The sequence below is a fragment of the Adiantum capillus-veneris genome, chromosome 6, assembly GCF_014529385.1.
Source record: "Adiantum capillus-veneris isolate H3 chromosome 6, ASM1452938v2, whole genome shotgun sequence".
NCBI classification, from domain to species: Eukaryota; Viridiplantae; Streptophyta; class Polypodiopsida; order Polypodiales; family Pteridaceae; genus Adiantum; species Adiantum capillus-veneris.
This window is the reverse complement of record NC_140936.1, coordinates 162496389-162511257: the sequence shown is the minus strand read 5'-3', so window position 1 is coordinate 162511257 and position 14869 is coordinate 162496389. Positions and strand designations below refer to the sequence as shown.

Below are 14869 nucleotides of genomic sequence, written 5' to 3'. Positions count from 1 at the left end.
TTCTTTTCTGGATTGCTCTTCCTCTTTCTACTTTCATTTGTCGAAGTCTGTTCGGCCCTTTGCGTCATGATTTCATATGTGGGGTAGGTCAAACTGCCTGAGGGAATGGCAAAACCCCGTTTCGCATGACTTGTCAACTCCTAAATGGAAGCTGACTTTTGTTCTAAGCATTGATCTTAGATCTCTGTAGGAAGACCCAAGGTAAACCGCTCAATTTGTTCTTTGAATGAGATCTTCTTAAATGAAGAGGCGGTTAGAAAAGAGCTCCAGAATCTCTTGCAATAAGCATCCACTGTATCCTTCTTGGTCATTCGAAGATGGTTCCAAGCAATTCGTATGTCGCGTTCATACTCTCGAGTCAGCCATGAAGAAATAAAAATCCTTTTGAATATCAGCCATTTAATTGCCGCTGTCTTGTTTAATAGAAGCGTGGACCACCAAGTTGGAGCATTCTTAGAGTGCTCTGAGTAACGCCCTCCTGAGAAAGCTATGTCAAACTGCTGTATAAAACGTGTCAAATTTAATTGACTGTCCACCTTCCTTAAACTCTCGGACTTTCTTACTTTTGTCTTCCAGAAAGTCATACTAGTTGGCTTTATAAAAATTATTCTTCTTTGCATAAAAGCTGCTGTCGTCAAAGTCTGAACTATCTGAAGACGAGTCCTCTGTAGAACTATCAACCCCACGGGGCGAGATTTAGGCTTTTTTGTTTTTTTCTTGCCCTTTCCAAAGCTTTGCTTTTTGCCTTTTCTGTTTTCTTCGCTCGAGGCAGAGGAGCTAGAAGAACTCTCAGAAGAAGAGGAAGAAGAAGAATTGGGTACTCCTTCAAATCAAACACGCTTCTTCTGCTTTCTTGCCGATTCAAATGTAGACTGACGACCCAAATAACCCGGGAAATCAGTGCCTTTCTTCTGCTTTTTGTCGTGCTTTTTAGCTTTGTTCTGCGCGTCAAAAAGCTGAGCAATTCGTGCATCAACCACCTCTTCTAATTCTTGCTCTGTGTACGAGGTTCCTTCAGGGCCGGTTTGAGGGCTGGCTCTGTGGTCTGCCGCCACTATGCATGCACCTCGTTGAAGGAGGTCTGGCTCATATATTTTGCAAATTTTGGGTCCTTCGCAAAATTAAGCATCATCTTTGTTGCATCGCCGATTAATCGTCGATGCTCCATCTCTTCGATCTCCGCCTGAGTAGGCCGAGGCGGGCCGTACTCCTCGCGTGAATCTTCGTTGTGATCTCTTCCGGCATCTCGAGATGCAGAGGAAGTCGACTGATCTCTGTTTGAAGCCATAAGTGCCGCGTAAAAAGGATCGGATTTCCCGTAGAAGAGAAATCGGTCGTGCTCTAATACCACTGTAAAACAGACTTGGACACTCCAAGTCGAGATTCTACCGCGACACCACAAGAAAATACTTCAAAACAGTTCACAGTTCACAATTGATTCGACACTGGCCCGGCGGAGTTCCATGCCTAGAGATATTGGCCCCAAAGACTTGCACCCCTTTCGGTATTTCTTTTTGTATTTATCTGCAACTCAAAGTACAATGCAAGTAGTCGGGACTCACTCTCAGACTCTGCGTCCAGATGCTCTGAGAAGTGAGAGCCCAAAGACTCTTATAAAGGTTTTACAAGGGATGCTAAAAGCAGAGCCCCAAAAGCTTCAAAGTCTAAAAGCACTTTAAAAATAAAGCTCTCTCTCTCTCTCTCTTAGTGGAAAATAAAGCCAATTCCAAAAAGGCCCAGCGTAGGATTTTTCAGCGAGTATTGTAGCCAAAAAGCAGATTTTCCGTATGCTGCCTACCACGTCATCAGCCATGATTCGCGCGGCATTTTCCGGGCTACGTTCCGTACGGTGACTGCCACGTCAGCATTGCAGCGAACCAGCCGGGAGTCTCTGGAAGAGGGTGTGTGTGTGTTTTGAGCAGCCACGTCACTGAGTTGTGACAAAATCCCTCGCCCCACTTAACGAACTCAAACGAACAATTGGGCCCCTTATAAAAAATAATTACCCCCACCCCTTTTTTTTCTATATATTTATTTCTCAAAATGTGTACAAATATGTATTATACAGATGGGATCCGTATGTACATATGGTACAACCTTGATCTACTCGACTCGAAGGATGATGGTATCGTTGGTAACTCTTAGAAATGAAGCACTTCCAAGGTTGATGAGATCCAACTCAATGTGGGTTGTGGATGGCCACCACAAGGTAAATCTGAGGCTGATTTGCACACCTGACATGTGAGAAATCGAGGGCTGAATACTAACTGCACAATGCAGATCATGGCATAAAATGCAGCAGATCTAATCACAATTGCAATGCTGAAAATTCATGTGAACCAAGCGGCAATGATAAACAGCATATGGTCTAAACCACCAAGGCTATAGGGCGCCTAACCCTAAAATAAGCAATGTGCGCACAGGAGTTCCTGGCGCTGAAAGGCCGTAACTCACTAATCGGTGATGCATTTGACCTGGGAGTTGAACCCATGTATTCCCTATATCTAATCTACACACTCATGTTGTTGGATACCCGCCAAAGCGTAACAACATCCGTCAAACACGTGTACAAACCATTTATGCAATAGGTTCCAAAACTGGAAAAGCCTATCTAATGGACTTGTCCGAACATGCATGTCCTGAACAAGCTCACAAAATTGCCAGAAATCACTCTGTAAACAAGTAGTAGCATGAGGTATCCCTTAATCTGAAGTTGCCGGATACTTAAGGATTTACAATGCTTTTCTTGTGACTACCGACATTTCAAATTCACCGATTGTATTTGAGGCCTTGACGAGGACTAGGATATAAATGTGGTTGTTGGTTGTTATGTGTTTTGTGTGCTAGTGTAAGCTTTGACTTTGTACGTGCTGTGAGAGATGGTCAATTGCATGTCTGCATGGAGTTAGTGTCACAAACTGCTCACGTGTCAAGCCACTGAAGAACGGAGCCAACCTGCAAATCCCGATCGAGGGGCCTAAACCCTAGAAGTAGTAGAAGAAGCAGAAGCAACATAAGAAGTTTTACTAACTTGCAAAGTCTTGCCGAGTGGCCTATTTCTAAAGTAGAGTTCCCACTAACTTATGGGACCCCGTCCGGGGCCCAAGTGACCTAAAGAGATTAAATAAAGTAGGACCAGCACATACAGGCTCCAACTCACTTGCGTAGAAGATGATGATGTGGCAGCGTGTACAGAATTCTACATTTCACGCTGACTATGCAAACTTGGTAGCCTGTAGGGATTTCCGTGATTTATGCTGGGCAGTTTGTAGCGCCAATTTTTGAGGCTAGATTCTTTTGAGTTTGAAGCTTTTCATGTAACTGCTTTTCATAGGCCAAGGGCCTTCAAATATGTGTAGATGACTCAGTCTCTAGCACGCTCCTGGGTGAAGGTGCAGAGCGTGAGTACCGGCATTGTACTGAGTTCAAGCAATATAAAGAAATACTGAAAGGGGCGCCAAGGTTTAGGGCCAGTGCTCTCTTGGGGTGGAACTCTGCCACTCCCCGTCTCGTGTGTCGTCACTTCTTGTCTCGTGTGTCGTCTATCTCTTTCAGCTCAATCGTTATTTGAAGTGCTTAAAGTTGTTCAATTTTTTCTTTTCTATTGGCACGTGGTGCCCGTCCTTGTGAGCAGACAGAGCAAGGTGGCGCTTATAAAGCTTACTAGAAATTCTATTACAGAATCTTCGTGTCCCATCCTCGGACTTATTAATCACTCCCAACCTTACGTCATCGCGCATCGGTGCACTCCCATCTTCATCGCTCTGTCTTACAGAGCATAAGCCATAAGGAATTCAAGATCACTGCACGAGAAGGACCGAAAATTTTTTCGAGCCATTGTTTTCTCAGAAGCAACGCCATGTAGTGGTGGAAGTCTATAGCTACCAAGCTGCACACTCCAAGGACTTGGCAAGCTTTCAAAAAACTTTTGCCCGAAGTTACATGCCTTTTGATATTTTCCTTCAAAGTGCAACTTTTGGTAGAGTGTAGATCTGACTCTCACAAAGCTGTCCAAACCAGGCGAGGGCTGAAACACAGGTTTCCGACCTGATTTTGGCAACGTAACGGCACCAAAACCCTTGAAGGTCAAAAGTATTCCCTTGCAATTTAGAAGCTTTCTGGTGAGCTGTAATAGAAATTCAACGTGCTGTAATTCCTTATTTTGCCACTGCCAGGTGCCCAAAGCCCTGTCTAAGCATGCCAAGGCCTTCCCGAGGTTCCCCTAGTGTTCCCTTGCAATTTAGGTGTGAAACCCTAAACCTGCAGAAAAACACAGTAGGCTGTAATTCTCTGTTTTGGTTTGTTTTTAGCGGAGCGAACGTCTATGCGTGTCCCAAGGGCTCCCGCACGCAATGGGACAGTTCCCCCAAAAATTGGACGATTTTTCATGCGAGAAAACTCTCCAAATCCGCAATCTTTCACGATGGAATTGTCCGTACCTGTGGGGGATTAGCAATTAGCTAATCCAGTTCGTGTTCAGAAGGCGCTTGCCTTGGCAAACGGGCATAAAATCCTCAGAACTGTACATGATCATCTGAGAAGCCCAACTAGTGGGGCATTACCATATGTGCAAAAGGGGAGAGAGAGATGCACGAGAGCATATCATCACGCTACTTCCATTATAGCTGTGAACCTGCACCCACTACTCACACACACACTGTAGTCTATAGGTCACAATGACTCCCAAATCAGCCTTCTCTCTCATTTGAGCGCCCCTAGCTGGGATTCACTCAGTGTTGACCTGCAGGTTGCTCTCCTACTGCAAAGTGTAGTTTGCCCCTTTGGTCAAATTCCCTAGTTCCCACCAACTTATAAAGTTGTGACTTGTCGAGTGGCCCAAATTTCATCTCTGGCGCACATAGGCTTTCATACTCATCAGAATTCAGTGCTAATTGGCCCAGTCCTTGACCGACCGACCTAGACTCCCGATGTGAGAAACCTATTCGGCCGCAACTTTTCTCACTGGCCATGCAATGTCTATTCAGCAGGAACAAGAATCTCATCCAATCCTTCCACTTCAGGCTGTTCCTCATCAAGCATTTTCTTTGGCCCATCACCAACAAAGGGCCTTAGAAGGCTGACATGAAACGCATTATGTATTTTCTAGCCTTCTGGTAGCTTCAACCTATAGGCTACATCGCTGATCTTTTCTAAAATTTGAAAAGGACCATAATATCGCATGCTGAGCTTAGGAAACAAACGTTCCTTTTCCTTAACCTTGTCTTTTCAAAGCGCAAAAGTACCCAATCACCAAGTGAAAATACAAGTTCACGACGGTGACGATCAACAGCTTTCTTTTGCTTAGCCCGAGTCTTCTCAAGAGCAATCTTTATCTTCCTGTATGTTTCATACATATCTTGCACATACTTGTCTGTCTCAAATATCTTGTCCTTGGTTTGCAAAATGGGTGGGACTTTCTTCCCTCCTTCCACTATCTCAAATGGTGCCTTACCTATTGACGTATTCACAGTGTCATTGTAAGCATATTCAACCAATGGGAGATGTTGTTTTTTGACACAAAATATTTGAACAGATCTAGGATAGTAGAATTTGCCTCTTTTGATTGTCCATCAGTTTGTGGATGAAACGAAGATGAGAACTTTAGCATAGTGCCCATGTTCTCAAACAATGCCTTCCAGAAAAGACTTGTCATACGTGGATCCCTGTCACTGACAATTGAACGAGGCATCCCGTGATACTCAAAGATATTGCTCATGAATATCTTGACCGTGTGTTCTGGCTTTATCTTCTTCCTAACAGGAATGAAATGGGCTTGCTTACTGAACCTACAAATGATAGTCCAAACCCCATCATTGCCTGTTTGTGTTCTTGGAAGATCAAAGATAAAGTCCATTGCTATGCTTTCCCATGGCTATCAGGGATCGGCAATGGTTGCAACAATCCCGATTGCTTTTGCCTGTCAAATTTGACTTCTTGACATACTAGGCATGACTAGAAAACCCCTTCCATTGTCGCATCAATTCCACGATGCCCAGCATATGGTGGAGCACGACTTTCCATCAAAACCTTTGGCCTTAACTGTTTAGTAACGCATAAATTTCCATGCATCATGAGAAAGTCATTCTTAAGCATATAGTGCTCATGATGTTGCCCATCAACAAGCTGATCATAGATCCTTGAAAAATCTGAATCTTCAACATATTGTCTCTTCATTTCGTCCAGTTCACAATGGTACTGAATTGACACTGCTGAAATTTGGGGCTTTCGTTACAACGCATCAGCCACCACGTTCTTTTTACCTTGCACATGCACAATCTAAAAATGGAACATTGACAAGATGTTTGCCCATCGCATGTGTTTCTCAGACAACTTCGTTTGTGTGAGAAAGTATCACAAGGTTTGATGATCTGTTTGGACAACAAAATCAGCCCCTAGCAAATAGTGTTTCCAACTAGTGAGAGTGAATTATTGCCAGCAATTCTTTCTCATAAACTTGCAAGTTCCTTTCGGTCTTCAAAAGAATTCTGCTCTCATATGCAACTACTCGGCCATTCTGCATTAGAACTGCACCAAGACTGTGGCCACATGCATCACAATGAACCACAAAAGGTTTTGAAAGTCTAGCAAAATAATTACCGGATCTGAAGTCAGCTTCTCTTTCAAGTGTTTAAAGGCTAAAATTTCCTTGGCTGTCCACTGGAAAGTAATTGCTTTTCCTTGTAGTGCATGGAGTGGAGAAATGATCTCAGCAAAATTTCGGATGAACCTCCTGTAATAGGAACATAAGCCTAGAAAGCTTCGAATGCCATGTAGGAACTTCAAGTCTGGCCATGACCTAATTGCTTCCACTTTGGCGGCATCCATAGGTACTCCATCCTTTGAAACAATGTGCCCAAGGAAGTGAATCTCTTCTAAAAAGATTCACTCTTTTTCGCATTAATGAGTAGCTTGTTCTTGCGTAGCTCATTGAAAACTGCCCGACAAGTGATCCCTATGCTCCTCTTCAAACTTTGAGTAGACAATCGTGTCATCAAAGAAGGTACCCACGTAGTTTCTATGTGGTCTAAATATTATGTCCATCATTCTATTGGGAGGAGCATTTGTGAGACCGAATGGCATGACAAGAAACTCATAGAGACCAAAGGTTGTCCTGAACGAGTCTTATGGACATCCTCTGGCCTAATGCGTATCTGGTGGTACCCACTCTTTAGGTCTATCCTTGTAAACAGTGACGCTCCCTCAAGCCGAGCAAGGATGTCATCTATCCTTGGTATGGGAAACCTGTTCTTGATGGTATTCTTATTCAAGGCGCGATAGTCAATGCACATGTGCCATGAACCATCCTTCTTCTGCACTAGGAGTATAGGCGAACAAAAAGGGGATGAAGTGGGCTGAATCAGCCCCTTCTCTAAAAGCTCATTGACCTAACTCATAATCCCTTTCTGCTAGGCTGCACTAACCCTGTACGGTGGTCTATTCAGTGGACTAGAACCTGGCACAACATCTATAGTATGATCCGCAGGTCTCTCAGGAGATAACTCCCCTGGCAAAGAGTCCAAAAAACAATTACTGAAACCACTCAAAAAAGTTGACCTGTCTTTATCTAAGGTAGACAAATTAGATACAACTTCAAATACTTCTTTTGCAAAGATCAAGAACGTAGAAAGATGATTCTTATTATAGATGAAATAGCAGAAGCAGAAACAACTGGAACAGACTCGCCTTTAAGCTTTACATCAAGGGCATGAGTTGTTTCTCTATGTACAAGGGTAATCTTTTTGTTGCAAGTATCTACCATAGCATACAACCTGTAACACCATGGGATACCCAATAACACATCACAGCCCTCAAGTGGTATAATATGAAATTCTTTCGCATCCACATAACTCTGAATGTGCAGACGAAGCTTCCCCAAAATGGGAGTAACCGGCTTTGAATGACCTGGGCATGCCAAACCTGCTTCACCTGTCATACCCATCTCCTCTGCACAAATGCCCAACTTTGATGCCAATTCTGGTGCACGGGCTCCTAGATTGAAGAAAACCAGCACTGTTTGGTCTCTAATTTTGCCCCAAGCTCTGCACAGTTCCGTGGAATCTATGTTTGGCTGGTCACCAACCAAATCTGGGACAAGTCGTGCACTGGGCTTTGGCTTTTTCCCTTTATGCTCTAACTTGTCATCCTTATCCTGTGACTTCTTCTGTTAGCAAAATGGCCCTCCTCTGCACAATTGTAGCATTTGTTGGCTTTTCGGAGCTTTCTTTTCTTCAAAAGATTTGCCAAAAAAACGCCTTTTCTGTCCTTGTCCTTGCCCAAAAGAAGATTTAGATTGCTTCTTGGACGTGTCAGCTTCATCATTGGAGGGTTTCTTTGTGGAAGGTAGAGATGTCTTTGTTGCAGCATTGCCCCTTGGGTGAAAACCGTTTACCTTGGGACCCTTTCTTGTGGCTATTAAATCCATCGGAATCTCCCTTCGACAGATTACTAGCCACTCTCGCATTCTCAGTCAACTGCGCCATATTCATGATACTAGTCTTTGTGCAGTAGTCTCTGATTTTCTTCGGCAATCCGCAACAGTACTTCTCAATGTGTCTTGACAATGGCACAAACCTATAGGAGGTTACTGGCAATTGTGCAGCCTAGAACTGTTTGTTGTACTCTTCAACTCGTGCCATTCTGTCATCACATCCACTTCAACAGTGTTTGTAAGCAGGCGCAAAAAGCTGTTTGAATTGGACCCACGTTGTTGGGGCTTGACCCTAATTCAGCAATGCGGTCCACCATTGAAGCGCATTCCCTTTCAAGAAAGTGGCAGCCTTGCGTATCTTCGAAGACTTTGTGAAGTTTCCTCCAGCATAAGCTACATCGAACTGCTGTATGAAGGTCAAAGCCTTCAGTTGATCCTCAATTCCCCTGAAAGTCTCAAACTTTACTCCCCGTCCACCTTCCTTGTAATCCTTTGGCTATCTCAAAGGAGTCACGTTGTCATAAATAGGTGCCCGCAAAAGTGGTGCTTCATGATTGTTCATTCCAACACGCGCATCACCTGTTTTACCTGTCATATCTGCATTTTGGACATATGGCTGCAAAAAACCAGCCATACCAAATTGTGTTCCAGGCGTTCGAAATTGACCATAGGCACCCTGAAAACCTAGTTAGACACTCATGTTCCCGTACATAGGGTTAACCATACGTGTTTGCATTGTCCCGAACACATTCCCTGGCATATAACCTATGGAAGGTCCATCCACAGCTTGAAACATTGAACCACCTCCAAAATAACCAGGATATGAAGTAGGTAAGGGAAGGTCTGACGCATAGCTTGTTCATAACTCCCTTGACCATTCACAAACGGTTCTTGTCTAGCTAAAGCAAATTGCTTGGGATTAATGGACATCGTTGGTTGCTCAATCACATGGGCTTTTCCTCGAGCGTCACGAGTCCTCTATGCATTGGAAATCTCCTTTTCTTGCAACGGCTCAGTCATGCCCTGTGTCGGAGCCTGAAAACCTTGTGTCGGAGCCTATAAATCCTGTGTAGGAGCCTATAAGAACTCCTGCATCCTTGGGTTGTTAGCCAACTGCTGAAACATTTCCATGCAACTACGTAATTGAGCTTTGAACAACCTGTCCTCTTCTTGAAGAGTTGAAGGAACTTTCTCTGTGCCGCGTGAGGAAGATCCCTCTTCAGGAACTTGGTCTCTCTTCTCTACCATAACGACAAGCTCTGTGTTGCTTTCACCCACAACAATCCACGCTGCACTTTTTGAAGAAAAAGTGACTATCCCGTCGATGGAACCATAGAATTGGTCTGTGCACAGTAGAGGGAGGTACTATTTCAATTACTTGTTAACTTTACATAGAGCACCGGGAAGAAAAGAGAACACAGATGCGTCCAGCGACTAGAATGTCAATGCGCACACGAGACTGACACCCTGTAGGCCCCAAAGAGTGGCGCCCTTTCGGTATTTCTTTATTCAATTGAAAATAGACGATCCGCACACTTAGATCACACTCTCACAAAGCTGTCCAAACTTGGCGAGGGCTGAAAATGCAGGTTTCCGACCTGATTTCGGCAACATAACGGCGCCAGATTCCTTGTAGGTCAAAAGTACCTGTCTAGAACGGATTCCCTCGCAATTTAGAAGCTTTTTGGTGAGCTGTAACAGAAATCTAGCATGTTGTAATTCCCTGTTTTGGCATTGCCAGGTGCCCAAAGCGTTGTCTAAGCATGCCAAGGTCTTCTCGAGGTTCCCTTGGTGTTCCCTTGCAGTTTAGGTACGAATCCCTAAACGTGCAGAAAAACACAGCAGGCTGTAATTCTCTGTTTTGGATCGTTTTTAGCGGAGCAAACACATCTACGCGTATCCCAAGGGCTCCCGCACGCAATGGGACAGTTCCCCTGAAAATTGGATGAGTTTTCATGCGAGAAAACTCTCTAAATCCGCAATCTTTCGCAATGGAACTGTGCGTACCTGTGGGGGATTAGCAATTAGCTAATCCGGTTCCTGTTCAGAAGGCTCTTGCCTTGGCAAACGTGCATAAAACCGTGAGAACTGTACATGGTCATCTGAGAAGCCCAACTAGTGGGGCATTACCATATGTGCAAAAGGGGAGAGAGAGATGCACGAGAGCATATCATTGGGCGACTACCATTATAGCTGTGAACTTTGTAAGTCACAATGACTCCCAAATCAGCCTTCTTTCTCATTTGGGCGCCCCCAGCTGGGATTGACTCAGTGTTGACCTGTAGGTTGCTCTCCTACTGCCAAGTGTCCAGTTTGCCCCTTTGCTTAAATTCCCTAGTTACCACCAACTTATGAAGTTGTAAGTGACTTGCCGAGTGGCCCAAATTTCAACTCTGGCACACACAAGCTTCCATACTCATCAAAATTCAATGCTAGCTGGCCCGACCAGTCCCAGACCAATCGACCTAGACTCTTGATGTGAAAAACCTGTTCGGCCGCAGTCGTTTCACACAGGCCATGCAATGTCCACTTGCACCTTTTCAAGGTTTTCGGGGAAAACAAGTAAAAATAAAATAAATAAAAATATGTAGTACATATTTAAAGAAGGCAACAAGAAAAATACACCTCTTGGTGACACGTTCCCTTTTGGATTCACTGTTAGAATCCATGGCGTGTGTTGCAAAAAGTTGGACCGGATCGTCTGTGGAAGAGGGATCGATTGAAGCTTTAATAGCCATTGGCGAGGCGGTAATTCCACAACACACACATGAACAAAACTGAAAATTGATAACATGTGAACTTGAAAACAATTTGAAGTTGAGGCACGAAGTGGCGGGGTTCCACTTCTAGATGCATTGGCACCAAAGTCTGGTGCCCTTGCGGTACTTCTCTATATTGATAAAGTCACATAGCACAACTACCAAGGAGTCACTTTGCAACTGTGCAATCATGCACTGATCTGCAAGAAGTGACCCTTGGGGCACAAATCTTAGGCACTAGGCCCAAAATCAACTGGAACAAAAAGCTGGGCACCCCCAAAAGCAATAACTGCTAAAATCTTGGTGCCATAAAAGTCAACTGTTTTTTTTCTGAAGCCGACAAAGCTGCCACATCATCATCCTACTGTCTGCAACATTAGCAGCTTACGGACTACCACGTTAGCAGGGCAAGGGCTGCCATTCAGCAGCGTACGGACCTCCATTTCTGCTTCGTTTTCCGGGTTCCGTACTGCCACATCATCTCTCTCGGCTCTGTTTCTCTCTTCTGTTTGGGTTCTGGCCTGATACAGCATCACTTTGTGACAACACTTAACACAAGTTCACAGGTCCAGAGTTGAAGAGTCAAGCAACAGAGGCTCATAGAGGGCTAAAAATCTGAATTCAGATTTATTCAACCCGGGGTGCTGACAAATGTAGTTCAGGGCCACCGATCTCTCTTGTGGAGGAGCATCCCGCTGTCTTTTACAATTTGTGCAATGCTTGTTATTCAATAGTGCCAATTAAATGCTTGTTATAGATTGTCTCTGTTTGTAACATCATGCTTTTCAAGTATTTCTACTGTGAGAGGAGAAGGCATCGCATGAATGATCTTTGGAGCAAAAGGCTGGGAACCAGTGTTTCTTTGATAAGGTAAATGGCAATGTGTCCGAAGGCCCCAAAAAATGGCAATAGCAGCTTTTCCCTTAGCAGTGGCCTATGGCAAGATTCCCTTATTTTTTATGCTTTTTTTCGTGACATCTCTTTTCTGATGTCAGTGTCTTTCATAAAGAACGCACAAATTATCGTTTCTGCTATGTATCAAGGCAACTTGTTTCTCTTGTTCTGGTCTATCTTTCAAATCTTTTTGATTTGAAGTGCAGTTTGTGCTGGAGTAATTTTGACTCTGCACTGCAAATTCACTCTTTCCAACATTTAACAGGACAGAGGACATGTGACTACTTACTTGAAGTGTTGTCTTTGCTGTCTTACAGCATCGCTACTATGGAGAATCAATGCCTTTTGGCAGTCAGGAAGCTGCTTACAAGGATGCTGATAGCCTAGCTTATTTAACATCTGAACAAGCTCTGGCCGACTTTGTATCGCTGCTGACTGACTTGAAGAAGAACATGTCCGCTGAAGCCTGCCCAGTTGTTTTGTTTGGAGGTTCTTATGGGGGAAGTAGGTCATGCAGATGTCTACCTTTGATATGCACTAGTCTTCCCACACATAATGATTAGCTCACTGTGTTTGTTTCATGTGCACATTAGTGCTAGCTGCTTGGATGCGGCTGAAGTATCCTCACATTGCCATTGGAGCTATTGCATCATCTGCACCTATTCTGCAATTTGAAGATTTAGTTCCAACTGACACATTCTACAGAATAGTTTCTGAAGACTTCAAGGTGTGCACTTGCCCTGTTTGCAGAAGCAGGACATTTCCTGCACATTGGAATCTTTTTGTGTAACAGCGGAATTCTGATTATTGTGCAGGGAGAGAGCAGTGACTGTTTTGACGTTATCCAGCAATCCTGGGATGTACTTGACACTGTCGGTCAGTCTGAGGAGGGTTTGCAATCTCTAACGAACAAGTTCCTGTTGTGTAGGTATGCTGTTGACTTATGATTTTGGATATGAGGAGGAAGGCCTGATGCATTACATGTTTAGTCAGCTAAACAACACTTCTGAACTGGAAAACTGGATGTACGCTGCTTACGAATATCTTGCAATGGTCAATTATCCATATGCCGCTAATTTTACCATGCCATTGCCAGCCTTCCCAGTCAGAGAGGTATCATTCTTTTCATTTGGTGAGCTTGAGCAGAGGTGCTTCATGTTACCTGTTCTCAGCAAGGAGTGTTCACATATGGAGACAGGTCTGTAATGCCATAAATGCTGGTTATAATAATACTGATATCTTATCTCGGATATTTGCTGGTATGAGTGTGTATTACAACTACACGGGATCAGCAACTTGTTTTGATCTTGGAGAGAATATAGATGGTATTGATGGTTGGGATTGGCAGGTAAAAAATAAATAAGATTTGTTGCTCCTGTTCTACCTTTGAATACATTAGAGTCTAGGTAGCTTGAGCTCGGCAAAGTGTGTGACTTCTGTGCGTGATTGCTCACAGGCTTGCACAGAGATGGTTATGCCAATGAGTAGTAACGGGAGTAACAGCATGTTTCCCCCTTACACCTTTGATCTGCAGCAATATGAAGCTTACTGTCTGGAACAGTATGGCGTAAAGCCGATGCCTACATGGATCACGCAAGAATTTGGGGGCCATGTAATGCCTCTTTGTTTGTTTTTCTTGCTATACTGTGCTGTGAAATATTTCGTGTTTCTCTTTCAACACCGTCGATTGTTTCTGCAACATGCTTTGAATGCCTGCAGAGTATCAAGAAAGTTCTCGAAAACTTTGGGAGCAACATTGTGTTTTCCAACGGTTTACTAGATCCATGGAGTGGGGGCGGGTAAGTAAACTGGATAAAAATGTTTGTCTCATCGATATGTCTTGGCCTTCACATTTGTTTTGTTACTGCAGTGTGTTACAGAACATATCAAGCACTTTAGTGGCTGTTATAACAGAGCAAGGTAAGTTCAAGAGATCCCTTTTTTCAGAAGCCAATGTTGTTTCAATATAAAGTCGGATCTGTAGGCTTGTGAGTGGTGGCTGAGCAGGGGCTCATCATTTGGATCTGAGGTCCTCCACAGAAGACGATCCTCAATGGCTCATCGAACAGCGGCAGGTTGAGATAGCTCACATCAAGAGCTGGCTTAGTCAATACCAAGACCAACATCATGGCTATGCTGCATCCTCATAAACTCCTTTGCTTGGAAATTTGATCATAAAGGGCTTAGAAGGTGCTCTCGATGTCATATAATTATTTAAAAGCAGTGATTTTGGTAAGCACTATCTAAATTGTAATTGTAAATGCTTAGTACGTTTATAGAAATTATTTGTGTAATGTAAATCTGTTTATTTGCAAAAGACATAAAGTACTTGAGTTTATATTAGGTGGTTTCTTTTGAGTATTTGGACTTAGTAATGCCACAAATCTCTTCCTTAGTCTCTTATTAGGCATGGGGTTTTATTAAATGCTGGCTGCCTTCAAAGTGACACGGACAATTTTCAAGAAGTTTGTGGGCTGTATGCTAATTGCTTTGATGTATCAGTTGACATTATGAAATAAAAACACCAACATTCTCACCAAAGAGAGAAACTAATTCTATTTGAAAAAGTGGAGTACTTGCACCCAATCTTATGCAAGAAATTTGAGCCACCTCACATCCCACCTTTTCTAGGTGGATGGAACGTTAATATGTAGAAAAGAAACCTTGTTGTGAAGGGATAAACAAGTCTTCCTATGCTGTCCAATTTATCTCGTTACTATATATAATAGTATTCTAAAACAAACACCTTTTACTCCCATAACGTTCATCATGAGTATTTATGTGGGCT

General features: G+C 43.5%; 1 protein-coding gene across 1 annotated transcript in view; it reads left to right on the top strand.

Annotated features, from left to right (window-relative positions):
• Nucleotides 1-14406, top strand: part of LOC147456635 (uncharacterized) — a 71772-nt gene extending 57366 nt beyond the window's left edge. The window contains exons 2-10 of the mRNA XM_086515070.1: nt 12399-12585; nt 12675-12808; nt 12897-13009; nt 13071-13194; nt 13280-13429; nt 13538-13693; nt 13801-13880; nt 13952-14001; nt 14089-14406. Of these exons, the coding sequence (XP_086371196.1) occupies nt 12399-12585; nt 12675-12808; nt 12897-13009; nt 13071-13194; nt 13280-13429; nt 13538-13693; nt 13801-13880; nt 13952-14001; nt 14089-14231 (1137 nt within the window). The 3' untranslated portion in view covers nt 14232-14406. The remainder of the gene's footprint in view (nt 1-12398; nt 12586-12674; nt 12809-12896; nt 13010-13070; nt 13195-13279; nt 13430-13537; nt 13694-13800; nt 13881-13951; nt 14002-14088) is intronic.
• The last annotated feature ends 463 nt before the right edge of the window (nt 14407-14869 follow it).